Source organism: Anabrus simplex, chromosome 3 (assembly GCF_040414725.1).
Source record: "Anabrus simplex isolate iqAnaSimp1 chromosome 3, ASM4041472v1, whole genome shotgun sequence".
Lineage (NCBI taxonomy): Eukaryota > Metazoa > Arthropoda > Insecta > Orthoptera > Tettigoniidae > Anabrus > Anabrus simplex.
In genome coordinates this window covers 147,936,877-147,963,859 of record NC_090267.1, presented here as the reverse complement: position 1 = coordinate 147,963,859, position 26,983 = coordinate 147,936,877, and the positions used below count along the sequence as shown (strand labels likewise).

The window sequence follows — 26,983 nt, the reverse complement described above, 5'->3', positions numbered from 1 at the left end:
AGGGGCAACTGCATACTTCCGCCTTACCTCCCGGAGGCAAGTCTGTGCAGGTAAGTATTCCAAAGTCTGCACGTGTATGGGTCCCTTTACACTTAACCACTTTCAATAATAATGCTGGATTGTAGAAAAATTTTAAAATTTAATAATAAAATTAAGACACAGTAATTCAACAAAATACTAGACAGATACACATAATACTGTTGATACAAGATAAATTAAAATTACAAGCTTAATACATATAATGTTATCTAAATATCTGCACCAAATGGTCAAGTGAAATGGAATTATAATAATATTCTTATAATTAATAGCAGGAAATGTAAACTACAGTTGTGTGTTTCACACATTAATTACCAAACAACATGATGAAAGTATAAACAGTGTGGATCAGGTTACAATAATAATAATAATAATAATAATAATAATAATAATAATAATAATAATAATAATAATAATAATAATAATAATAATAACTGAAGTGTATAACAGCAAACCCATTTACACATTACCCTCTATTCCAATTGTTAGAATTATTTTTTGATGATGAAGTTCCTTGATTTTATTGTTCAGTATATTGTACAATACTCTGTTGAGAAAGGCAATATGTTATTTATGTTTGACAAAAATAAACTCTGAATTTTCTGAGCAATTTTGTTTCTCTCTGGTTACAATGGGATGCCTGAGTCAAGAATGTATTGGGAAACTGCTGAAGATGTACCTCACGATGCTATTAGTAAAGTACCAATGTCAAGAAATAGGTCTGAAGAAATGCTCAGATGTATACATTTTTACGAGGACTTAAAACTTGATAAATTAAACTGGCTTCAGTACTACCCTAGCAATTGAATACGCATCTTTCAGTGAATGAGTCAATGGTGGCATATTTTGGAAGACATGGTACAAAATGGCACATTCACGGAAATTTGTTTCAGCTTCAAAATTTGGACTTGATCAATTTGTTTAGGCTATCTAATCTAAGAAGAGCTTTACCGAGGAGCAGCTACTGGAAATACCATATCAGAACTGGGAGTTGGGGCTCTGTTGTGACTAATAATCTGATTTCTGAACTTCTTAAAGACAGTTGCCTTAGCTTGTTTTCTGACAAATATTTCACTTCTCTTTGTCTCCGAAGACCATAAAAGTAGTTAGTGGGACGTAAAGCAAATAACATTATTATTATTCTTTGTCTGTTAGACTACTGCAGGAGAAAGGACATGAAGGGACTGGAACTGTGAACGCTAACAGAGTTGAAAATGCTCCAACAATTATTTCTGAGGTTGTTGGAAGTACCCAGGCTTATTTTGGTTTCAGCTGGTGGTTTAAGGCTGGATGCCCTTTATGATGGCATGTGATTTTTGAGATGAAAATATCAACCCAGTACTGCCCGATATTCATATCTTCGCCTTCCAGCTGGAGAGCAAGGAGCTAAGCCACTGACATAATCATGTCACAGGTTATGACATTCACAACTAGCTCACAGATTGTATGTCAGGAATTACTGTATGCCTGTCTGCTTCAATGGTAATGAAGTTGTTACTGTTGTCTCAACTGTTTGTGGTGTTTTTCCTGCTAGTCAAGTCCAGAGGTGGAATAATGCTAAGAAGTATTTGGCCATTATTTTGTACAATACCTACATGGGTGGTGCAGATCGATTACATCAAAATGTAGCTTCGTATCATATGAATAAAATGAACAAAAATTGGTACTGGATCATGATACCTACTGCATATATCTATGAACAATGCTTGCAAACTTTTTGACTCCGAAAGGCAGAAGGGTAAATCTGGACTTCCTTGGGTTCACATGATACGTAGTCAAAGTGTATATGGAAACCTGGGATGCTCTGTAACTCACTGTCCTTCACAGGAAGACCTGTTATAAAGGTGTGCCTCCCGAGTTAACTGAATGGGATCTTCCACGAACTTGAAAAAAAAAAAAAAGTTTGATGCACACAGTGGGGTGAGGCAATCTGGAAATAACGCAAGAAGAGCAATGTCAGCTTCCACATTCTTTGCTTGGAGGTATATCACAACCCTTATAAAATGATGTAACAGCACTTCCCCTTCATTCTCTACTGAACAGAATTAGTACATACAACACTCCCCTCACCCTCCTATTTAGCCACCAAACCAACCTCAACGATTGCACACATTTATAAAATTCCCCGTCTTCGAACTACGTAACTTTCGAGCAACATTTCAAAATTTTTTGCATTAGAGCTTAATGAATCCTACAGAGGCTATTCTAATGTTAAACCTCTTAAATGTGGGTAAGGATATTCTTATTTGTACTAAATTTTCTGAATTTAGGCAACGCTCTTGACAATTGAGACATTTTAGTAGGTTATTATTTATCACTAAAAATAATGTTTTACAAGATGCTCATTACTTTAATTCCCCACTTTTATTTAATTAAAATAATTATCTTGCATTTACTCCCTAATACATAAAAATACATGTGTATGTTTAGTTTGGTCCTCAGTCCGAAGGCTGACTGGATCCTCAACAGCTCTGCCATCAGCTGTCATAGATGGCTTAGGCATCACTGAAGAGGCATACTAGGGAAATGAGGAGTGAGGTAGTTTCCCACTGCTTTCCTCACTGAGCCAGAAGTTGCTATTATATATCAGTCTGCCAAGCGCACTGAAATGCATGCACCAACCGACCCTATGAGCAACAGTTTCACACCATTCATAGCAAGGACTGGCTGCAAAAGGAATGGCATTACTAGCATCGCTCATACCTCAGTCACTTTCATATTGTCAAAGCCAAGTATAAGACAGAGACAGATCAATGAAAGTAACAAAATTGCTCTAGCCTATACCAGAAGACATAGTGCACTGTACACACTTATAAGATGACAAAGCAGCACTTCCCCTCCCCTCTCCACTGAACAGTCACTGCCACAACATTCCCCCACCCCCCTTCCAGAATCCAAGTTTGCAGCTACATGACCAAAAGCATGCAGCCAACTCACTCAGTTTTGTATTGTTCACAGGTTTCTTCCTTGGTCTGTTGTAGCTAGGATTGTTAATAGCTTGGTTTTACATAATACAAGGTTATATAAAAAAGAATATTATTTTGTTACAGATCTAGTAACCCCAGTCATGCTCGCTGTCAACACAGAATGAAGATATCTACAAATTCAAAATATACAAATGTTAAAAGCTAGAACAGTAGTAGGAATTGGTATGATTTCCGAGGATAAGCTAAAGACAATGGGTTGAGATACAGTTTGCATGACGGAGCTATACCAAATGAATGGTGTGTTGCTGCAGTACCTCCAGTGTATAAAGAAAAGGATGCTAAACATAAAGCAGATAATTACAGGCCAGTCAGCTTAGCATTCTTTCTGATTATACGTTTGTGAAATTACCACCTGGTTTGATAGAAGGCAGGTCATTACAGTGAAGCTTAACTTCCACAATTCCAACAAGATGTAGTGAATATTTACATTCAATCACTCAAAACAGACTACAGTATATCACTACTGAGCCATCTAAAGCTTTTGATATGGTAGATCATTTGAGACTACCAATGAAAGTGAGGGCTACTGGACGGCTATATTTCTAGAAAATAGAACTCGGAGAATTAGAGTGGGTGAAGTATTATCTGATCCTATAACAAGTAAGAGAGGAGGTCCACAAGGCAGTAGTATTCCACCTTTATGTTTTCTTATACATATAAAAGATATGAATAGTAAAGGACTGACCTCGACAATTATATGTCAATGAATCTTTTTAACATCTGTTACATACAAGATTCTCACTAAAGCCCTTCAAACTACAGTCACCAACCGACTGGATTCCCAACTGGGTGAATATCAGGCTGGTTTTTGCAGTAGGAGATCTTGGGCAGAGCAGACACAAAAAATCAAAAAAATCCTTGCATACCAGAGTTGTGGCAGACACCCCTGGCTAGTCTCCTTAGTGGATTTCCAGAAGGCACATGATTCAACAGACAGACAGACAGGCACACTCTTCACCAGCTCATGGGAACTAGATCTAGTTGAGAAGACCTCCAGTCTAATCCAGGCTACTCTGTGGAACACCACCTCCAAAGTCAAGTTCAGAGGTAAGCTCTCCGAAAACTTCTCCATCCAAACGGGAGTAAGACAAGGCGATGGCCTCTCTTGCATTCTATTCAACTGTGTACTAGAGACGATTACTAGGGAATAGAGACGATTACTAGGGAATGGACTACCATACTACCATCAAGAAGTAGACTACAGATTGGATACAGGAAAGACAACCTCAGTGTATTCTGCCTAGCCTTTGCTGATGACCTTACCTTGTTATCCACAGACAAAGAGGAGGCTACTCACCAACTGAAGAGGCTTTACAACATTGCAGCTAAGACCGGTCTGAAGGTCAGTATACAAAAAAGTGAGTTCATGATTAACATCAAGGGAATCCCATCTACAATCCCACTAGAAGGCACCACCACTCGTAAAGTCCCTGCGGTCATGTACTCAGGAGAGTGGATATCAGCCAAAGGGAGCGAAATATTGGCAATAGACACCAGATGTGCCAAGATGGAGAGGGTGTACCACTACTGTAAGAGCATTTACACATCCAGATACCTTTCTAAGAATCTTGAACATTACAACTCAGTAACAAGACCTCTGTGGCCTACACCTCTGAATGTCTCTTGATGACCAGGAAAGGCCCACCCAGGTAAATAGAGCTCAAGGAACAAAAAATCTTAGGAAGGATATCAGGACCCATAAGAGAAGAGGATGGCACATATAGGATCAGGCACAATAATGAGCTCTATGATCAGTAGGAAGACATAATTAGTTCCATGAGAAAAATGTGATTAGCCTTCTACAGCCACGAATGGACCCCTGTAGGCTCACCAACAAGATCTTCAGCACAATAGGTGGAGGGAAAGCCTCCAAGAACAAATGGATTATTGCAGTGAAATTGGATCTAGAACAATTAGAAATTCTGATCCCAATTCCAACAGATCACTATGCAGGGTGTCTCTCACCAGCAAGAAGAACACAGGGACCACCAGACCAAAGTGGACAGAGGAAAGGAAGCTGGCACACAGCCAGAAAATGAAACTTTCTGGGCCAAGAAGAAACAGAAGAACTATGTAAAGAGTCAAAACGAGCCCCATGGTCCTAAGTAGATCCAAACGATGATGATGATGATAATAATAATAATAATGTTAAAGGATTGTGAGCAACTAAAAAAGACCTTGATAAAGTTGTGAGATGGACAGCAGACAATGGTATGATGGTAAACGAGATGAAAAGTCAGGTTGTAAGTTTCACCAAGAGGAAAAGTCTTCTAAGTTTCAATTATTGTGTTGATGGAGTGAATATACCTCAAGGGAACTGTTGTAAGTCTGTCTGTTAGGACATCAGCCCAGATGTTGATAAAAACTTCAAATAGCACTACCAAAGGTCATGCAGTTATAAGGAAACTGCACAAACCAATGGTGGGGCCGAAATGAGGTGTACAAGGCAAGATTAGGAGTAAGATAGTTTGCTATTGCTTTCCTCACTGGACCAGAAAGTGTTATTGCAGCATGACTGGACCTACGAGCAACACCTTTCATAACAATCAGATGCACTGGTCGTGCTCCAAATGTCATTACTCAGCACTACCCATACACCAATAGCTTCCATACTATTACAGCCATGGATGAAACTGGGACTTCAGTGGAAGCTATATTTTGCTCTGGCCTCTGCCAAGAGACAGATGAAAAAGTACTGCAGCTATCAAGAAATGACAGTAGGCAGAGCTGTAAGAACATACATAAGAAAGATCTTCATTGGGGTAACCACATTAATGAGGTTGTAAATAAGGATTATAGAACTCTTCATATGGTTATGAAGGTATTTACGGTTTGTAGTATGGATGTAAAGGAGAGAGCTTGTAAGTCAATGGTAGACCCTAATTCACAGTATGATTCCAGTGTATGGGACCCTCACTATGATAACTTGATTCGCGAACTGGAAAAGATACAAAAGAAAGCAGCACAATTTTTTTGGACTATTTCAGGCAAACTAATAGTGTTTCAAAAATGTTACAATCTTTCGGGAGGGAAGATTTGGGAGTAAGGAGAATAGCTGATTGACTAAAAGGTATGTTTTGGGCTGTCAGGGGAGAAATATTGTGGAATGACATTCGTAGACAAATAAGCTTAAATGGAGTTTTTAAAAGTAGGAAAGATCATATGAAGACATTGAGAGGGATTAGAGATAGAAATAATTTACCAGGGGAGATGTTCAATAAATTTCGAAGTTCTTTGAAATTATTTAAGAAAAGACTACATAAACAATTCTCAATTCATAGGGAATCTGCCATCTGGGCAACAGCCCTAAATATAGTTCAGCTGTAAAATAAAATATTAGTGGAAATATATTTTTTTTAACAGAGGAGATCTTGAGAGTGTGGAATGAGTACTATGAGGATATATATATATAATTTTTTTTTAATGAGAATTATATTAATCAAAGGGAACAAGAAGTATTCTTTTAGAAAGAGAGAGCTTGTTGAGGCAGGTAAAATTGAAAATTTGCAGGCAGCGGATAATGTAGCTCCCAAAATGATGAAGCTGGAGCTACACTGTGAAGCTTGGTAGAAAAATAAACTACCAGCAGACTGGGAAGTAAATTTAATGATTTCTAGTTTTAAGAGAAGTAATGCAACCAAGTGTGAATTGTACAGAACCGCATTTTCGAAAATGTTGCTAGACACAGGATCACATATTTGTGCAGTAGGAAGAAACTCAGAGAGAGAGAGAAGGAAATATATGTAGCCTTCCTAGACTTGAAGTCAGCATCTGAGACAATGCTCAGGTGGTAGATCTGGAAAGCCCTGATAATAATGAGAATATTGGTTACATTCTTACCGTGTTCAGGTTTGAACGCTAGCAGCAGCAATATATATGTGCAGGAAACAGATGGAGAGCAGTGACTTGTGTAAGAATGCGTAGATAGACTATACATAAAAGAAAGACATGGGCCCAAAATTTTTGGCTGCACCTTCATCAGAGGAGAACAAAATAATAATGGTAGCAGTCATTGTTGACAAGCAGATGCTGAGTGAGGTAAAGGGAGTGAGGAGATAGAAATACAAGAGAAAAAAGAAGTTGTTGTCTAATGTTAAGGCCAAGTACTTCCCTAGACTTGAGCACCAGTTGATGTCCAACTTCGAAATCTCTAAGGGTGAGTGGGTTGGGAATAAATGTTTGAGGATTTTAACAGTGAAACAATCATCAAACATGGTTTGATGGTGCCAGGTGAAGCAGAAAGATCCACATTAGGGGATTTGCATGTACAGAACAGGTAACAGTATGTACTGTATATAAGGCACAAAGAAAAAAACAAAGAAATGGCAAATCAATGTTCCTTTCCATTAGTTATTTTGTCCTATTGGAATCCTTTTCTCCTCTTGTGTTTCTAATCTTTTACCACCTGTATTTATCTTTGTCTAAATGTTTCTTCCCTTTTCCTGTACTTATCTGGCTTTCTTCTTATTCTCTACTTCCCACATCAAGGCTACAGATCTGTCAAGATGGCCCCTCAAGGAGTGTTGAAGCCTACCCTCTTCATGAAGCTGGGAAGCAGAAACGAGCTTGTTGAGTGCTGAGAAGATATGGATGTAGAATTAAGGGGATTGATAAGGCGAAAGCTTATACATTTGAAGAAGCAAGTGTATGGATGCGTGGAAATGGCTGATTTGTGTTTTCATTATGTTTTTTCTTGTATTCTCTTTCTGCCCCTCCCTCTTCCCACACTGGTCTACCATTCTGTGTTCCTTTCTAGTTCCTATCTCTCAATATAATTCAAATGAATTGGTAAGACAACCAAGGGAGAAAATCAAATAAATTCACAGTGGATAAAGGTATGAAGTAGGGTGATAGTCTTATGGCCGGTTTTTGGTTACCTATGAGTTACCTAAATGCACTTGAAACTTTAACTGTGCTGTTAACTTTAATGAGTTTCCGGAAACTTAAATCCAGATTTATAGGCCCTGGTAATGAACAGTACTGGTACAGATATCATCATGTTTATTATCTCTCGTCCTCCAATAGATGTCTCTATGCAAATGTTTTAGGGTTATTTCGGTAATATCTAGTTACTTTTACTAGCAGAAGTTTTCTATAATGAAAACTGGTTGGCAAACATGTACACAGTCATCTCAATCTGATTAAACATGTAATACATACCTGCCAACTTTACAAAATCAAAAATCAGGAGATTTTGATATGAAAATCAGGAAAAATCAGGAAAAATCAGGAGATACAATTGGTCAAAACTGCTTATTCTACATGTTTTGCGCAATACAGTACTAGGCCTACAGTATATTTATAACACTTATTGTCTCAAAGCCCGACAGTTGCTATACGAGACTACAAGGCTAAAAATTATACATCTCTATTCCCTCACAGGAAGTATGTGAGTGAGACGATCGGTCTCTGATAAGCCTGCTGAAAATAGTACGAGCTCATGTTCCACGTGTGAATCAGCCATGCACTTAGATGCCATTACTTAGCAAATGCATAGATTAATATAGTATTGCATCAAGCGGCCGCGTGATTATGCGAAGTGCAATGCTATTTGGATCAAATAACTAGCTGATGTACCCGTGCTTCACTACGGAATTCTCAGAAAGACTGTCCTTATAGTTTTCCGAACTGAAGTCAACATAGGTCATTACAATGATGTCAGTATGAATGTCTCGATTAAAACCAATGCTGTCATATGAAATATTCGATAAAATGAAAACAGCACATTTTCTCACTTTTAGCGAAAAGTACTACGGTGTGGATCTAACAGTTCAAAGTTTCAGAGCTAGAATGATGAAGTTGCAGACTGCCGCGAATATTCCTGTAATTATTCCGTTTAAGTATGCACACTGCTCATTCCAATCACTGCCTCAGAGTACGGATCGAATAGCTGGAGTACTATGATGATCCAGTGTGTTACGTACCAGTAGCATCAGAAAATTTATGAACCAGAAGAATGGCATGCTAAAGAAGAGAGAGATCTAACTCCCTACTCCCCAGCTACTTCCCGCCAATATTCAAGCAGGCTGTTACACTCGATACGCAGCAGTAATCACATCTATCAGAGATAAATGGCAGCAGAATACACAAAGCGCATCACAACAAACAATGGTCAATGTAATGTTATTGTTGAACAATTTTATGAGCTTTCTATATTGGAGGCCTTCACATTTAGTTTTCTTCCAAATCTGTGATATTAGAGCATATAACGTCAAGTGAGTCCTCCTTTCTTTCATGACAACCTCTTGTGTTACTTAAGCAATAGGGAACATGCATGATCCGGGGTTTTAATTAAAAATATGCTAATCTGATTCAAAATTTCGTGCAGAATTCAAAAATGTGATCAGAATGTACAAATAATAACTCCAAACATGATAAAAATCTACGAAAATGTCACGTCACGCAAGTACGCGATCTCATTGGTCTGACGTCATCGTACAGGTTGACTGAATTAGCAGACGAAATAACACATAGTGCGCTGTGAGAAGCAGGATACACTTAGCGTATTTCTACTTTACGTTAGTGTCTAGTATGATTAAATTCGAGGTCTATACATCGGATAATAATCTGAGTGGTATATTTTAGACTTAAAATGAATCCTGCGCAGACAGTGAAGCAGAAAACTTATAAATGGTGTAGCGTTCCGATGTGCAATAGCACATCGCATACCATACCAAACAAATTGTTTATACATGTTCCAAAGACGCTAAAACTAGGGAGAAATGGATTTTGGCGAGCCGGAAAAATGCTGGTGATATATCGGAAAAGTCTACAGTTTATTTTTTTTGAAGATTTTAACGTAAGATGAATTTGTTTGAATTTTCAAATCATTTTTCCATGTCAGCTGTTCTAGTGGTAAAACTTTAAATTTTAATGTATGATGCTTTATTTAAATGCTTCAATTACATCTTGGAATATGAAAGTAATAAACAGTGCATTAAATAATGCTGATTATTAAAGTATTCTCCACACCTAACCTATGTTTTGGGTGATCCATGTCAAGATAATAAATCAAAGGGGTTATGAACCATTTTGACAGCTCTAATTCTACCAATATATCTTGGCATGGGACAGTTATGTATGTCTTTATTGAAGAGCTTAATTGGTAAAGAACCGGGCGAGTTGGCCGTGCGCGTAGAGGCGCGCGGCTGTGAGCTTGCATCCGGGAGATAGTAGGTTCGAATTCCACTATCGGCAGCCCTGAAGATGGTTTTCCGTGGTTTCCCATTTTCACACCAGGCAAATGCTGGGGCTGTACCTTAATTAAGGCCACGGCCGCTTCCTTCCAACTCCTAGGCCTTTCCTATCCCATCGTCGCCATAAGACCTATCTGTGTCGGTGCGACGTAAAGCCCCTAGCAAAAAAAAATTGGTAAAGAAATTTAGGCTATATCTAAATAGTCTATAATGTAACAAAGAATAGGCGTGTACATCATGAAAGGAAACAACGTGAATTTAACAAATGTATAACTCTACACAAAACCAATGCTTGTTTGTTGGGGTCTTATAAGTTAACAATGCTCAGTTATAATAATTATCATCATATTAATGAAATAAATAACATAATTGCACACAGGTGAAAATAGTGATGTAGGTGTTTAAAATATTATCCAACTTAGCCTAAGTTTTAGGTTATACAAGACAAGTCAATAAACCGAAGGGTAAAAATACCGCGCGAGTTGGCCGTGCGGTTAGGAGCGCGCAGCTGTGAGCTCGCATCCGGGAGATAGAAGGTTTTGAACCCCACTGCTGGCAGCCCTGAAGATGGTTTTCCGTGGTTTCCCATTTTCACACCAGGCAAATGCTGAGGCTGTACCTAAGGCCACGGCCGCTTTGTTCCCATTCCTAGGCCTTTCCTGTCCCAACGTCGCCATAAAACCTATATGTGACGGTGTGACGTAAAGCAAACAGCAAAAACAAAACAAAAGTAAAAGTCACAGCACCCAAAGACATTCCTGTATTGAGCGACTAAAATGTCACCAGGACACTTTTCTTTCCTGATATGCTCAGCTTGTTAAAAGCCAAATGTAATTAATGTTATTGGCTTCACGCCCCGCTAACTACTTCCACGATTTTCGGAGACGCCGATGTGCAGGAATTTAGTCCTGCAGGAGTTCTTTTACGTGCCAGTAAATCTACCGACACGAGGCTGACGTATTTGAGCACCTTCAACTACTACCGGACTGAACCAGGATCGAACCTGCCAAGTTGGGGTCAGAAGGCCAGCACCTCAACCGTCTGAACCACTCAGCCCAACTTGTGAAAACTAGATGAAGTCATATTTATCTTTATCATGTTTAACTTTTTCCCTCCACAAAGATATTTAATTCTCTTTCATGGGCCCCGGAAGTGGGTAGGCCAGTTGCCCCAACCATAAATATATATTTTTTTTAGAAATGATAGGTTATAGACCTATAGTACTATGATCTTTCTTTCTTTCTTTCTTTCTTTCTTTCTTAATCAGTTTATCCTTCAGGGCTGGTTTTCTCTCGGACTCAGCGAGGGATTTCACCTCTACCACTTCAAGGGCAGTGTCCTGGAACGTGAGACTTTGAGTATGGTGATGAAACTGGTGAGGAGGGCCATTACCTCGCCCAGGCGGCCTCACCTGTTATGCTCAACAGGGGCCTTGTTGGAGGATGGGCGGATCGCAAGGGATAGACAAGGAAGAGGGAAGGAAACGGCCGTGGCCTTAGGTGCCTGGAGGAGAAGTAGGAAAATACGAAAAACCACTTCGAAGATGGCTGAGGTGGGATTCGAAACCCTTCTACTCAGTTGACCTCCCGAGGCTGAGTAGACCCCGTTCCAGCCCTCGTACTATTTGTTTTCAACTTTCATGGCAGAGCCGGGAATCGAAACAGGGCCTCCGGAAGTGGCACACATTAACCACTACACCACAGAAGCGGACTAGTACTATAATGCTACCTATATGTTTATGTTAGTGCTGAAATCTGATTTCTTACTTTACTAATGCTGAAAGCCCGAAAATGTAATGTTATTCTTTAATAGGGGAATCAGTCCAGAAGGAAATATTGAAAGTGATGTGATATCTATCCAGGTTCGTTGTTATCCTAATACTATGGGTTACAGTACATTGCACATATATAAAAGACGCCACTTACAAACTTGCTTCTTATCCGCTAATTTCTGCGGCCACAAAAGTCACGTTTTTCAAGAATGATGAAATCTACACATGGTAGATTGTCTGACTGTGCTGTTTTGAACCTTTCTTCTGTCATTTCGAAGTTATTCGCGATCATGAATAATAAACGATCGGCTTTTAGCAACGGCTGATGCACAACGGCTGGTAGAGCTCCATGCGGTACTGGATCGTGACGTCACAGCGCGCCGCTTACGTCAGAGGCCGTTTCACTCGCCTTGCGGAAAGGCACTATTAAATATTTTTTTAATGGTAGAAAACAAGGCAACATACCACAATGTAATACGTTTACGTACTATTTCATTGGTGTACTTTTCAAAAAAAATATTTTTGAAAATGATGCATGTTCCCAATTGTTCCTTCATGGCTTTTTTCTCATTTTTATAATCATTTTCACAATTTAATCACCAACACCACCAATATCATTAGAGTCGGTACGGTAAAACTGAATAAGACACAAATAATAGGAAATTGTATTCTCTATAACTTTTGTATGTTAAAAATTAAATTTTTGGCACTTTCCCCTAAGCTACCATTTCGAACAGAGTGAATAAAATTATTTATAGCATAGACTGCAGCTCCTTATTCCCCGACTTTACATAAAATTTTGTTCACCCATTTTCACGTACCTCGGCGCTGTTATGGACTTAGCAAAAAAAAAAAAAAAAAAAAAAAAAAAAATCCAAATTCATGAATATCTCTCCATCATAGCCGGTATGGTAAAAATGTATAAGACGTAAATTATAAGAAATTTAATAATATATATAACTTTAGTTATGTAGTATTTATCGATAGGGCCAATAATAACAAATATTTTAGAGTGAAATTTTAGGCCTTTCCCTAAACTACCATTTCACTCAGCGTGAATAAATTATTTATGGCCTAGATTGTAGTGACTTATTCTCGGACGATATATACCGATTTTCATTAAATTCTCTTCATCCATTTTCTTGTGATGACCGTGAGTACGTACAGACAGACAGGACAGACAGACACACATTACGGAAAATTAAAACATGCATTTCCCCTTGTTAGTATGGTCACGACCGGTACGGAAATATCATTATTTTTGAATTCTGAGCAATGTACAGACAAAAATATTATTTTATTTATATTGAGTCTTTATCATTGAAAATCTGTCACTAAATTACTAAGAAAGACTCAATATCTAGCGACTAGTCTCTGGAATCGACCAAAGAGAATGCAATGACTAGACGAACACGAACATAGAAAGCGAGAACGGAATACTGACAATCGATATTCACGTTGCGATATATAGGTTTCAATAAACATCGCACATTCACGCACATTTCTCGCATGAATAAACGTCGATATTTTGTTTGAAAGCGGCCAATGAGTGAAGGACTTCTGGCCACTGGCGTAAAAAAGCTGAAATGGCGGGATTTGAAAACAAATGAAGTTCACAAAAAAATAAGCTAAAATCGGGAGAAATAATAGAATAATCGGGAGGCGGGAAAAACTGTCAAAAATTGGAAGTCTCCCGCCTAAATCGGGAAAGTTGGCAGGTATGGTAATATTCTCTCATAATATGGATATATATGTATGATCTATAATGCAAAAATTAGATATATTTCCCGTTCTTTCTTATTCACAGTATGCAGACATCTTAAATTTCACCGTGATCATCAGTAAAATTATACAAATACACCGCAATTACCAAACAGATCACTTTTTTACTGATCCAGAACACAACAAGCAGAAAACATATTATCATATAAATGAAAACTACAACTTGAACATGAAAGCATTACAAACTGCTATCTGCAATAGCCATATCACTACATTTTTCATTAGTAGTTCCCTAATGTACTCCTCGAACTGAGGATTTGTAATTCTTAAGAACTGCAACGGACTAGTCATTTGAGATGTTACACTGACCACACAACACGCATTGACAAAAATACTCTCGTAACTGCTGACATGAAGTCCACTTGAGAATTTCAATCGAATGTAGTGAGCTAACCCTGACCCAGGGTGTGAAGCGTGTTGTTGACAGAGAGAAGAAGGTAACAAACTACAGCTCCCTGCAAGATTTTTAATTAAAGAAGTTGTAACGGTTCAAATCCCGTTACAAAATGATATCTGTGGATGTAGTGTGTGCAATAACTTGTGACACTGTAATATTGCGAAATACTGCTGGAGTAACTGCAGAGTCATTGCTATCATAAGCATTTAGCGGTGAGCTCACTTCCTTGGAGATACCTAGAGTGCCGCCGGTGGTTTCACCATAGGGTGTAACATTTGTCGCGAGGTGCGAGTAGATCATAGTTATTCCTGGAGATTGCGTAGGTGTGTCAACAAACGTCTATAAAAGGTGGCTGCATATTGTAGCGTCAGTCATTAATCAATTGGAAGGAAAGGCCACAGTTGGTCGGAGAGTGAACGAGATGGAGAGGCCTCAGTCAGTCATTAAGCCAACGGAAGGTGAACAGTCATTGAGTGAACGAGATGGAGAGGCCTCAGTCAGTCATTAGTTAAACGGAAGGTGAACAGTGAAGAAGTCAAATGGATAATCATTGAGTGAACGAGACGGAGAGGCCTCAGTCGGTCATTAAGTCAACGGGAGTCTACGGGAAGGAGAGCACTCAGTGAGTGATTAGTCATTGGTCATTGAGAGAGTGAGGCTACAGTTGGTCGGTCTCTTAGTTGAAGATATGGACGGCAAGGCTTACCACGAAGTCACAGAAGGATAGACTTTCCATGAAGTCATATAGGACAGACTTATCAAGAAGTCATCAGATGGATACTTAGTTGCCAGTGAAACAAAAAGGATACATCACCAAATTAGGCTTGATACATCTACAGCAAATACCAATTCAAAGGAATACGTCGTAATTACACTCAAAGTGTTGAAGGTACAGTGAAGTGAACCAGTGAGGGATAAATTTTGTGTATAATTGTTAAATGTCCGGTCAAGAAGAATTCAAACTCATGCCTAGTTTCTTTCAGTTGCAATGTCATAATTTTATATTCTCATCTGTTTTATCGCAGCAAGACTTACTATTTTTTCTATACAATTTAAAGAATATATTTTATTCTATCAAATGAATTTATAGTATTATTTCAATGACAGAATTAGATAACCTCAAATTTAATGGGGAAACTGAACACCAATCTCCTTTTCCCAGAACTTATATGGTATGTTGTCAAAAGTAAGCTTATTACCCCACACCCTAAAGATATACAAGAAGCTCATTCTTTTATTGCTGCACTGAGTTGTAGCTGGCGCCCTTCAAATAACGTATGTGTAAGTAAGCAGGTATGGTCTAAGTATGAGTACAAGGTCTGACGATTGTGTATTTTATTTAATGAATATTCATTTTCATATTTTTCAATTTAAATGCAGGTTAGTATGTTTGTAAAGTTACTAAAGGAGTTAAGAACTCTACAAAGTCCAGATGTGTTATGTTTATTGGGAGTCTATGAGACCTCACGTCACCAGTTAAAGGATATACAGTAACAACAATTCAAAAAAAAAAAAAAAAATTGAAAAAATTGGTATTCATTATTCAGCAGTCTTATATTAAATGCATACCAGTAACTAAGATATTTATTATTTAGTACAAATGCAAATATTAATGGTAAATACTCCATAATTTCATATTGGGTGTTCACTAACTGTTGGTGGGACTCAAGATTCAAAGCCCAACGAAAGAGATCTTAACATTATAGCTGCACTGAAAGATCAATTTGAACCTGAAGAAAATCCATTTGATTCAAATTCTATTTTATTTGACGATTCATTTTCCATATTAGAAGATATATCTGCAGTAGAGGCGTCATGCTCCGAGGAGATTGTAACTGAAACAGCTGGGACAGATGACACCATACAAGTGAAATCAATGATAACGTGGAAGTAAACGTACTGACTGAAAAATTAACGACTCCACTACACCCAAGCACGTTAAAATTATTATTTAGGTCTGGTTTCTTCAACTCTGTGTTAAATTTTCCTTAACAAATTTTAATTAACACTTATTATTAATTTAACACTTTGGTTAAAAGTACTCTGTTTCACGAACACATTTCCAACATTTGATACAAAACAATTGTTAAAGACAAATGAAGAGATTTCCGTGTGATTTCTCAACACGTTTGGCAGTGAGCGTCTTTTGTTTCTTTACATAAAGCGCTCCCAGTGGTGTGTTGAAATAGTATTTTGTCACACAGGGTTGACATTATTATAGGTTATGGTTAGCGGAGACCGCTAAGACGTTAACATGTCATGTAAGAAGCAACAAAAGCTATCATGATGAATGTGAGACAAATGTTGTTATAATTTTAATTTGAAAGCATGCCAGTGTACTTGAAAAATGAGAGAACGGACTGTTATATCACAATATTCGATATAGCCTATTCTTATGAGTGCAATCTAAGGCTCCTACATCACAGGAAAAATGTGTTCATTGATATGTCTTGAATGATTTTCGGGCATTTTTTTATTGCAGGGAAAATAATGTAATGCCTTGTTAATGCTGCAATGGCAGCAAGGAATTGTTTACAGAATTCTACACACTCGTCTTGCACTCATGAACATAGTCGCCTACAATTACATGAAAAGTGTCTCAAGCATAATATCTAACAAGGAAAGGCCAGATCCTGCGATCAATTGATTTCACCGAGCTCAACGGTAACTCGAGAATAAGGGTTTAAATCAATACACTTTCATTTTCAAAAAAACAAGGTCAGATGTCATGACACAGGATCAGATTTGGACAAAGTGGAGATGATAGAACACTAAAAGGCAAACAATTTTAATTAAACATGTCAGGTCCGCAACCTAATAATTTCTGAAAAATTGATAAATCCCCGATTCCAATGCAACGCATATATATACTTGGAGTTACATCACAGTCAAACAGAGTGGTGGCCTAGTGTTCACTGTACTTGTCTGTGAACCTCATAGACGTGAATGAGAGTCTTGACGTAGCTATCATTCTTGTATAAAATAAATTAATATTTGAGGGAATGTGAAGATAAAAATGGGAACAAAAATATTACGCAAATTCAGTATTCTTTATTTTCCACCTAAAATTAATATAAGCCTAAATGTTCTCACAGTTACTGCTGGATTTCTCTGTGTGTGTGTGTATATACAGGGTGAAGCGTAATTCGCGCACTTGGGCGTCGCAGCACGACTCCTCACATGCCAGCAATAAAAAAATGTCTCTTACAAAATTTCGTCTTGCGAGTATATCCGGTAGAAAACGGACGATGAAGAGTAGCAATCTGGCAACACTGTAACCATATGTAGGGTAACTACCGCTGTCAGCACGTTCTCGTCGTGCTGTACAGTTGGTACAGTGGGTAGAGTTTTTGGTTGGCATGCAGGAGGTCGATGGTTCGATCCTGGGTTGAGGCGCATTTTTTATTTGCTAATTTCCATCTGACATTACCTACTGTAATACAGTAAGACTCCGTTTCTGAGGTGACAACATTTTGTAACGCTGAAACAACAAATACGTGGTTAGACTAATAAGAAATAGACAGCTGAAACAAACAGGTTTCACATCTAGTAGATGAAGTGGTGCGAATAAATTCACGCTCACGACGTGAAAAGGGCGCCTTTCAAAGCTGACCAATGAAAATGATTGTTCGTCCATTTCTAGGATCGTAGTATGTAAGTGCAAATGGTTTCTAGAGGACCCACTGCAATCGCTGTTGACGATTAAGATGACAGATACCATACCACCTGGACTACATTTACGAAAGAAAAAACATACGCCTGAACCCAGGATCGACCACTCGACCTCCTGCATGGTAACCCAAAACTCTATCCACTGCACCAACTGTACAGTACGACTAACTCTTGTTGACAGAGATAGTTACCATACATGTGGTTACAGTGTTGCCAGATTGCTACTCTTCAACGTCGTTTTTCTGCCGGATATACTCGCAAGACGAAATTTTGTAAGAGACATTTTTTTATTGCTGGCATGTGAGGAGTCGCGCTGCGACGCCCGAGTGCGCGAATTATGCTTCACCCTATATAATTTCAGGTAGAAATTAATATAGGCCTAAACGTGCTCACAGTTACTGCTGGATCTCTCTCTCTCTGTGTATATATATTAAATTGAGGTAGAAAATAAAGTTCACTGCAGTTTGCTTAATATTTTTATTCTCATTTTTATCTTCACGTTCCCGCAAATAATAATTTAATTTGTAAAAAGAAAGCTATAGTGGGACTCAAACTCACGTCGTCGCGGTTCATAGACAAGTACAGTGACGACTCGGCCACCGCTCCGCTTGTCTATCTTGCAACTCTCACCTCAAGTATATAGGCATTGCATTAGAATAGGAAGATTCTTCAGTTTTTTGGAAATTATTTGGTTTGGAACCTGACAAGTTTAAGTAAAATGTGTTCACTTTTCAGTGTTCTATCACCTCCACTTGGTCCAAAGCAGATCCTGCCTCATGACATTTGTTCTCAATACTTTCGAAAACGAAAGCGTATTGACCTAAACCCTTATACACGAGTTATTGTTGAGTGTCCCCCAACAGGTACATTAACCTTGTTGAAATCAACTGTAAAAACTATAAGTAACTGCTGCACTGGAGATACTAGTAAGTTTCAATCTGTTGGAAACTCTAACCTATTTTCAATTTGTTCTAATACCTTCTTTATTATGGCTTTGGTAATTAGATATCTCATTAGAAACCTTTCTTCTGACAACTCTAAAAAGTTGTTTTTTTCTTAGTATGGGTCGTCCTTTGCCTTCTTCAGTTTATAAATAGTCTTCATACAGCAGTAAAGATTCAAACTTACATCTTCTACATGCCTCCATTTTGAAATTTTAGCAGCTGTTAAGAGGTTTAACACAGGGCTGCTGCCATGTTAATTTAACACAAGTATTAACAATTTATTTATTCTTGATGAGACAACCATTTTGTTAAATTATGTGTTAAGTCTCCTTAACAGCAGTGTTAACACTTAACGTTCGTTGAAGAAACCGGGCCTTACTAATGTTTACGAATCCAATATAAGACCTTGCATGAAACAGTCGCCTCATATTGGTATTTGTTGGAATCAGTTCTAATATAGAGGTAACTACAGCACTAGCTGCAGTTACCAGTCGTTGTGCAGATAACTGTGAAGAAGTCGATAATTGTCGTTTCGGAAACTCATTTTAAACGTATCACCATGTTAAGTCTCTGATAACTACACATCTACAGATAACTGTCATTCCAGAAACTGGCCATTAGTCTTCTGCCTTTCATCATCCTGATGCACCAGGTAATAAATCAGTACAGACAGAGAATTGGTGGACATGGACAAGTGAGACCAATAAACATACAATCATTCATCTATGCTGATGACAATGCCTTACCAACAAAAAGTAAGATTACAGAGGGAAGTGATCAAAAAGGCCCCATGAATAAGAAATAAAAGATACACACACATATATTTTTTTATATGTTGCCATTGATGCTTTAATGGCCCGTACTTATAGACATGATATAGGCTTTTGGGCTTATGCCATGTCAAGAAAATGAGGTGAAATTCTTTTTCCCATAGTTCTCTGCAAAGGTGAAATTCTTTACGTTTCACATAGTTCTCTGCAAAATGTAAAGAATTTAACCTTATTTTATTGACACGGCATAAGTCCAAAAGCCTATATCATGTCTATAAGTACGGGCCGTGAAAACATCAATGGCAACATTAAAAACCTCTATGGGGAGGATACTTGTAAGAAGGCTTCTAAATTCAGCAAATTAAGCAGGAAGAAGTCTATTCTTCTTTCTTCTTCATGCTTTCTGCTGAGATGCATGGACCATAACATCATTCCCACCTGTGTGAAACTGAAGCACACGTTAAATACTCTGAAGGCCAGGAGAATATATCAACCTGCTAGCACGGCTCTTGTGATCGAGAGAGTGCATTACAATCGTAAGGAACTGGACTCAGTCTCCCGAGAGTTGTTTCGTTTACACCTGCTGTTAAGCAACACTCTCGCAGGAATTGTGGTTGTCTTTCGATCGCATTACTGCTATACAGGCTGAATGCAAATTCAACCAGGTGTCATCGAGACAGAAATCTAAGTTCTTCCGACTAGCTCAGAAACAGACGGTCTCTTGCTCGAACCCGGGTGCTAGTAAAACTGTCGTCAATCTTTCCAAGAAATCCTTGGACAAGAACCAAACAGCAGTTCTAGCTAGGGGTCTTAATTTCACTGTCGCTCTCTCTGAAATTCCTAATGAGGGGTTAATTACTTTTGTTGAGGCAGCCATCCACAAACTACCTATGAATGAGGCTGAGGAGTTAAGACAGAAATGTGTGAGACTCATAAGGTCCGCTGTTGTACCCGCGCCCAATTTAACAAGAGGCAAGAGGAGAGCTCTGAAGGAATTTAGAGATGATTCTGAACTGACCATTCTCTCAGTTGATAAAGGTAATGCGACAGTGGTTATGGACATTGACGAGTATAAGAATAAGTTATTGGGTATATTGTCAGAGCCTGTTTACAGACGGAGCTCACGTGACCCTACCACTTGTGTGTCTAATGCCACCGTGAAGCTCTTAAGGCAATCTTCAATTCCAAAGAGGAAACTAAACATCTGTCCCCAGGGGACGCTGTGCCACCTACATTATATGGACTTCCTAAGATCCATAAAAAAAGATGTTCCCCTCAGACTATTGTTAGTGCGATAGGTTCTCCTACGTATGCTCTAGCTAAATACCTAAGCAAATTGCTTCAGCCACACATAGAACGTACTGAATCATACATCAGGGACTCTCGGTATTTCATCAACAAGCTGTCAACCATAACCCTTCAACCTAATGCACTTTTGGTGAGTTTTGATGTGGAGTCCTTGTTCACTAAAGTGCCGATTGACTTGGTCATGTCTCTCATTGAACACCTGTTCCCTGAGGACATTACTAAGCTATTTTACCACTGCATGACTTTCAGCTATTTCTTGTGGGGTGGGAATTTTTACGAACAGACAGACGGAGTGGCTATGGGAAGTCCACTTTCGCCCTTAGTGGCTAATTTCCTTATGGAACATTTTGAGGAGGAGGCTATTGCTTCAGCGTCCGTCAAACCTATGATATGGTGGAGGTTTGTTGATGATACATTTGTGGTCTGGACAGAAGGTTCTGAGAAACTTCATCTATTTCTAAACCACCTGAATCAGCAACATCCTTCAATTAAATTCACTATGGAGATGGAGTCGGACTAATGCCTTCCTTTCTTGGATGTTCTAGTAAGAAAGAAACCGGGTGGCTCCTTGGGACATGCCGTCTATCGTAAGCCTACCCACACAAATCGCTATCTTCATGCAGATTCTCACCACCATCCAGCACAAAAACAAGGCATTCTCACAACACTCACCAAAAGAGCGAGACGAATTTGTGAGCCATCAAACATCCAGATGGAGATGGACACACTCAAAGTCACGTTCAAGGGTAATGGTTATAGCGATTTGCAGATTCATAGAGCCCTGCATCCCAGAGAAATGACCAAGCAAAGCTCACAGAAAGAAGAAGTGAAGGGAACTGCCTACCTGCCTTACATTCATAACACCACAGATTGAAAGGCCAAGGTCCTCTGCAAACACAATATAAAATCAGTGTTTGGTACAGCCACTAAAATTGCTCACAGTCTGGGTAAAACCAAGGACAAATTATCCCCACTTTTACATCCTGGAGTATACAAAATTCCCCATACTCGCGGTAAGGTATACACTGACCAAACATGCTGGTCCAATGGTACTCGTATCAAGGAACATGAATGTAATATTCATCTCAACCAGCCAGACAAATCAGCAATAGCTGAGCATACTCTATCTTCGGGTCATGATGTCATGTTCCAAGATGCTTGAGCTCTTACTCACACGACACTACAGGTCCAGGATTATACGGGAAGCTGTGGAAATACATAGAAATCCTAACAATTTCAACAGGGACACTGGCTATCAATTAAGTAATACCTGGTTGCCAGCCATTAAGGATTTTTGTAGGTAGTTCCCTTCCCTGTCCCTTCACTATTGTTATTTCGTTTCGATGTTTTCCAAATTCGTACATTCCTCATCGCCAGATGTTTCATTCCAGACTTGTGCCAATGTCATATCTTCATATGTGCGTATGCCTGTTATGTTATGTGACCCTCTCAGACTGATTCTGATGGTTCCATCAGCTTCCGCTTCTTACGCTAGCACTGTACCGCATCCAAGGAGCCATCTGGTGATGAATGAACGTACCATTTCCACTTCTATTGGACAATGTTTAAATTCAAAGCTCATTTTTAGAAGCCTTTCTGGAGGATAGTCAAGATTTTCTTCTGATGTCGCAGAGCATACTTCTCTGCAAAACGTAAAGAATTTCACCTTATTTTCTTGACACAGCATAAGCCCAAAAGCCTATATCATGTCTATCGTTTTTATAGACTGTTATGCTTTTCAGCAGGATGAACGTTAATGTGTTTAAAAAGAAGCAGAGATAATGGTGGCTAAAAACAGAATAGATGGAGCCCTTATACATTTCATCTGGGAATAGATATAACATTAAATATAAAATTAGATGAAGAAGTAACAACAGAATACAGAACGATAACCAGGCATATTAGCAGCTTTCTAACAGAGTCATTGGTAAGAGGGAACAAAGCGTAAAAAAAAAAAAAAGTATACCTTCCCAGTCTGCTATATATAGAACAGAGAATTTGACCTTGTTAGAAAAACATCAAAGTAGGATACATGTATCTAAAATGAGGTTCTTGCAGTTGGGAAGACAAGACAAATCAGGATTAGAAAAAAATCATTAGAGGCTAAGCCCGACAAGAATCTTTTATAGACATGATGCAGCGGAGGCCATTGAAGTGGTTCGGTCATGGAACAAGAATTGAGGAAGATCATAAGCCAAAACAGGTCCTTAATGTTTGACCTACGGGCAAAAGAGGGAGAGGCTGTCCACACATTGAAAGGAAAGAATATATGTTGATTCCCATAGGTAACCCGAAATATTTGTCCTAAATGAATAAATTTATAATACCAATATACTGTAGTTGGTCCGTTACTGAACGTTATAAATTTTCCAGCTAACTCATCCCTGGTTGCCAGCGTTTCGCCCCAGTGTGCCAAGCAGACACCAATTTTTGAAAATGAGACAAAGTCTCTCATAGTGCATTGGCACTGCCGGTGGCTGAAAGAAGCCTACGCAGTGGCCTCCACAGTATGCACTAGGCATGTGTCTTGGTAGGTGTGGTATGTACCAACTGATGAGCCCAATTTAGTGACTGGAAGCATTCTTTGGATAACTGCGGCTATTGAAAGCCAAACCTTTATTTCTAAGCATATTTCATGCTTGTTCTCTACATTTATCACATCAGGATTGACCTAAACAGCTGTAATTGAGATAAGAGAGACCACATTTTTCAAGTTAGGTATGCTACTAAGTGCCCGGTTAGTGTCGAAGTTCCACGACGGAAAAAATAAAAATAACTTACAGGATAGCTTGTTGCATTTACAGATATCTACAGGTGTGGCGGTAATGCATTTCATTATCATAATATTTAATTTTGCACATTCGTTGTCTCCCGCACAGTATGTTCTGTTGGTGTCTCCGAAAATCGTAAAAAATGATAGTGGGGATGTAAAATCAATACTATTATTATTTAGGTACATTGGCGAGTAAAACAATCGTTATCATTGGATTGTTTTTATTGCGTTTTAAACCTACTTCTCTCCAAAGATTATGTAGGCTGTATCGGGCCAAGTTACGAGATATTAAACGATCACTTTGTTATTATTATTATTATTATTTTTTTGCTAGTGGCTTTACGTCGCACTGACAAAGATAGGTCTTATGGCGACGATGGGATAGGAAAGGCCTAGGAGTTGGAAGGAAGTGGCTGTGGCATTAATTAAGGTACAGCCCCAGCATTTGCCTGGTGTGAAAATGGAAAACCACGTAAAACCATCTTCAGGGCTGCCAACAGTGGGATTCAAACCCACTATATTCTGGATGCACGCTCACAGCCGTGCGCCTCTAACCGCATGGCCAACTCGCCCGGTAATCACTTTGTTAGTGATCTCGCCTGCTATATTAATAGCAACAACTGCGAATATTTCTTAACATAAAGTAAACTCATTTCCTCATCCTGAGGTGGTGCAGCCCCCAATGGAGGGGAGCTGCACGTACCACTTTGACCACATATCAACTTTCCTGCCATTCTTAAATCTCTGGCAATACAGTACTGGGAATCAAACTCAGGCCCCCAAGAACAGCAGCTGACTGTGCTAACCACTATGCTGGCAGACATTCTTAACTACAAAAAAGAGACATATAGCATGACCGATGCATGCTTTAATTGCGTAGATCGGACACGAAGCTATTCACCTATCTGTACGATGTCATCAGAGTTGCAGTAGGCCTACGCTACAGAGACAACATTTCTTAACTACGAAACACAGATGTACCACATGACTTTGACGCGTGTTTTCATTGCGCGGGTCATACGGACGAAACTATTCACAAATTTGTGTGATGTTATCAGAGCTGCAATAAGGCTTGTACCCACTTTGAAGCAGAATCGTTGTTCTTCTCTGACGAATTATGTTGGGGGGTCTTGTATGCGAGATTTATTTTTTTCATTTTCTTTGTCCCCAAAAGCCAGGGAAGGTCTAATAGGCGATGGGGTCTAATATATGAGTAAATACAGTATATTGGTATTATATATTAATATAGGAAAGAATATATGTAATAAATTGACAGGAAGAAAATGAAAATGATATTGAGATCTATAGTTTTGTCCAGTACCAAACAACTTAGAATAACTTAATATCTTAATAACATACAGGACTTAATAAGAATCTAAATGGTTTGAAAGTTTCAAGAAGAGTTTGCAAAGCATAAACACTCTTATTTCCTTAAAAATTAAACATCAGCACTTCATACAAAAGAACTCTAAAGAACTTTCTTGTAAAAAGTCTGCTTCACTTGAGAAGCCACGCCAATTTCTTCTTTTGTACTTCTACTTTTCCCACTTTGCCATAGAATTCTAGTAACAACCAAAAGGGAAGATGGTGCAAATATGTATATCTCTTGATCTTTTGGCTACAAGACTTAGTTGGTGCAGACGAGTACAGATGGAAAACATCTAAGATTAATCATTTTCAACAGCAGACAATCTTATATTAGATATTTATCTTGACTTATGATATGGTCTTCTTCATAAAGATACACACAATTCAGAGAGCTTTTTAGAAACATACAAAGTAATCAAACTCTCTTATTCAACTCTCTTATTTCTCACCAAATTTATTAACGTGTATCATATTAAGCATTGCACTCCATAAACACTCTTGAGTTGCTTGATCTCTTGCCTTGGAAGTAGTCTTAGAAACTCGACAGTTAGAAATGTAAGTCCCACCGCATCCTTCCAAATCAGCTGAAAGGCATGCATATAATACAGAAGCAGCTCCTTGTCGAGGGGTCTGTAAATTAAAAATATATTTATATGTTTCTAATAGTCATGAATGAGAATAGAAATAAAAATACAATGAATACTCACACCTACCACAACTTGAATTGATGGTTCTCACTCTCTATGAACTATATTACCAATAATCTCTTGAGAACGTATAATGCCTGAGGAATACTATGGCTCAATTACATTGTCTCATAACATACACATGAACTTGAACACTTACAAACACTGTATGTAATGTGTGTATGTATGTATGTATGTATGTATGATGTATGTATGTATGTATGTATGTATGTATGTATGTATGTATGTATGTATGTATGTATGTATGTATGTATGTTTGTTTGTTTGATTGATTTGTTGAGTACTCAGCCTGCAGGCTGGTTGGATCCTCAACAGCTCTGCCATCAGTTGTCATATATGGCCTAGGCATTACCGAAGAGGCTTACAAGGGACATAAAGAGTGAGGCAGTTTCCTGTTGCTTTCCTTACCAAGTCAAAAGTTGCTATCACACATCAGTCTACCAAGCCCACTGAAATGCATGCACCAACCAACATTATGAGTAATATTTTCGCACCATTCATAACAGGGACTGACTGCATAAGGAATGATGTTACTAACATTGCTCATACATCAGTAACTTTCAAACTGTCAAAAGTCAAGAATGAGACAGAAACAGGTCAATGAACGTAACAAAATTTATTCTAGCCCATACTAGAAGACATAGTGCACTGTCAACACTGGGTCTAACCAGCAAAGTCAGTTACAATATATATTTTGAAAAAATGTTTTAATGTTGTTTTGAGAGCATTTCTTTTGGGATCTTTGTAAAGAATGAACTTCACTGTGGTTCTGTATTGACTTACAAATTCTTGAAATTTTACAAAATTTGATTTTTGGTCCATCTTTCAATACTTTATAGACTAATACTCAAACAATTTAAGAAATAAGTTTAGTCATGTTATGGTTTAGATACATGTTTCGCCCATTTGTGGTCATCATCAGCCATATATCTATAATGGATAAAACATTGGAAAACATCTTAAAATCTATGAATGAATGGACAAAAAATGATGAGTGAAATTAGTGGGTGAAACATTATTTAAAGCACTCTGTGAAGAGTCTGTCATAAAACTTTCTTTTCCTGTCTTCATTAAAATTCACAATGTGTTGGTGAAGCTATTCTTGTTGATATAAGAATTGATGTGTTGTTGTAGGAACTTCCCATATTCCTTAAAATTCACCTTGAACTCATGTGGACAGCTTATGATTATGAAACGTCAATGGAATGTGATTCGGACAGCAAACAGGACGGGACAAACAGAAAGGGAAACTTCTCCATTTATCCAAAT

At 38.4% G+C, this 26,983-nt stretch overlaps 1 protein-coding gene across 1 annotated transcript in view; it reads right to left on the bottom strand.

Moving 5' to 3' along the window:
* Window positions 1–23,986: 23,986 nt before the first annotated feature.
* LOC136866094 (dehydrogenase/reductase SDR family member on chromosome X) overlaps window positions 23,987–26,983 on the bottom strand; it is a 136,827-nt gene continuing 133,830 nt past the window's right edge. The window contains exon 6 of the mRNA XM_067142757.2: window positions 23,987–25,637. Coding sequence (XP_066998858.2) covers window positions 25,446–25,637 — 192 coding nt within the window. The 3' untranslated portion in view covers window positions 23,987–25,445. The remainder of the gene's footprint in view (window positions 25,638–26,983) is intronic.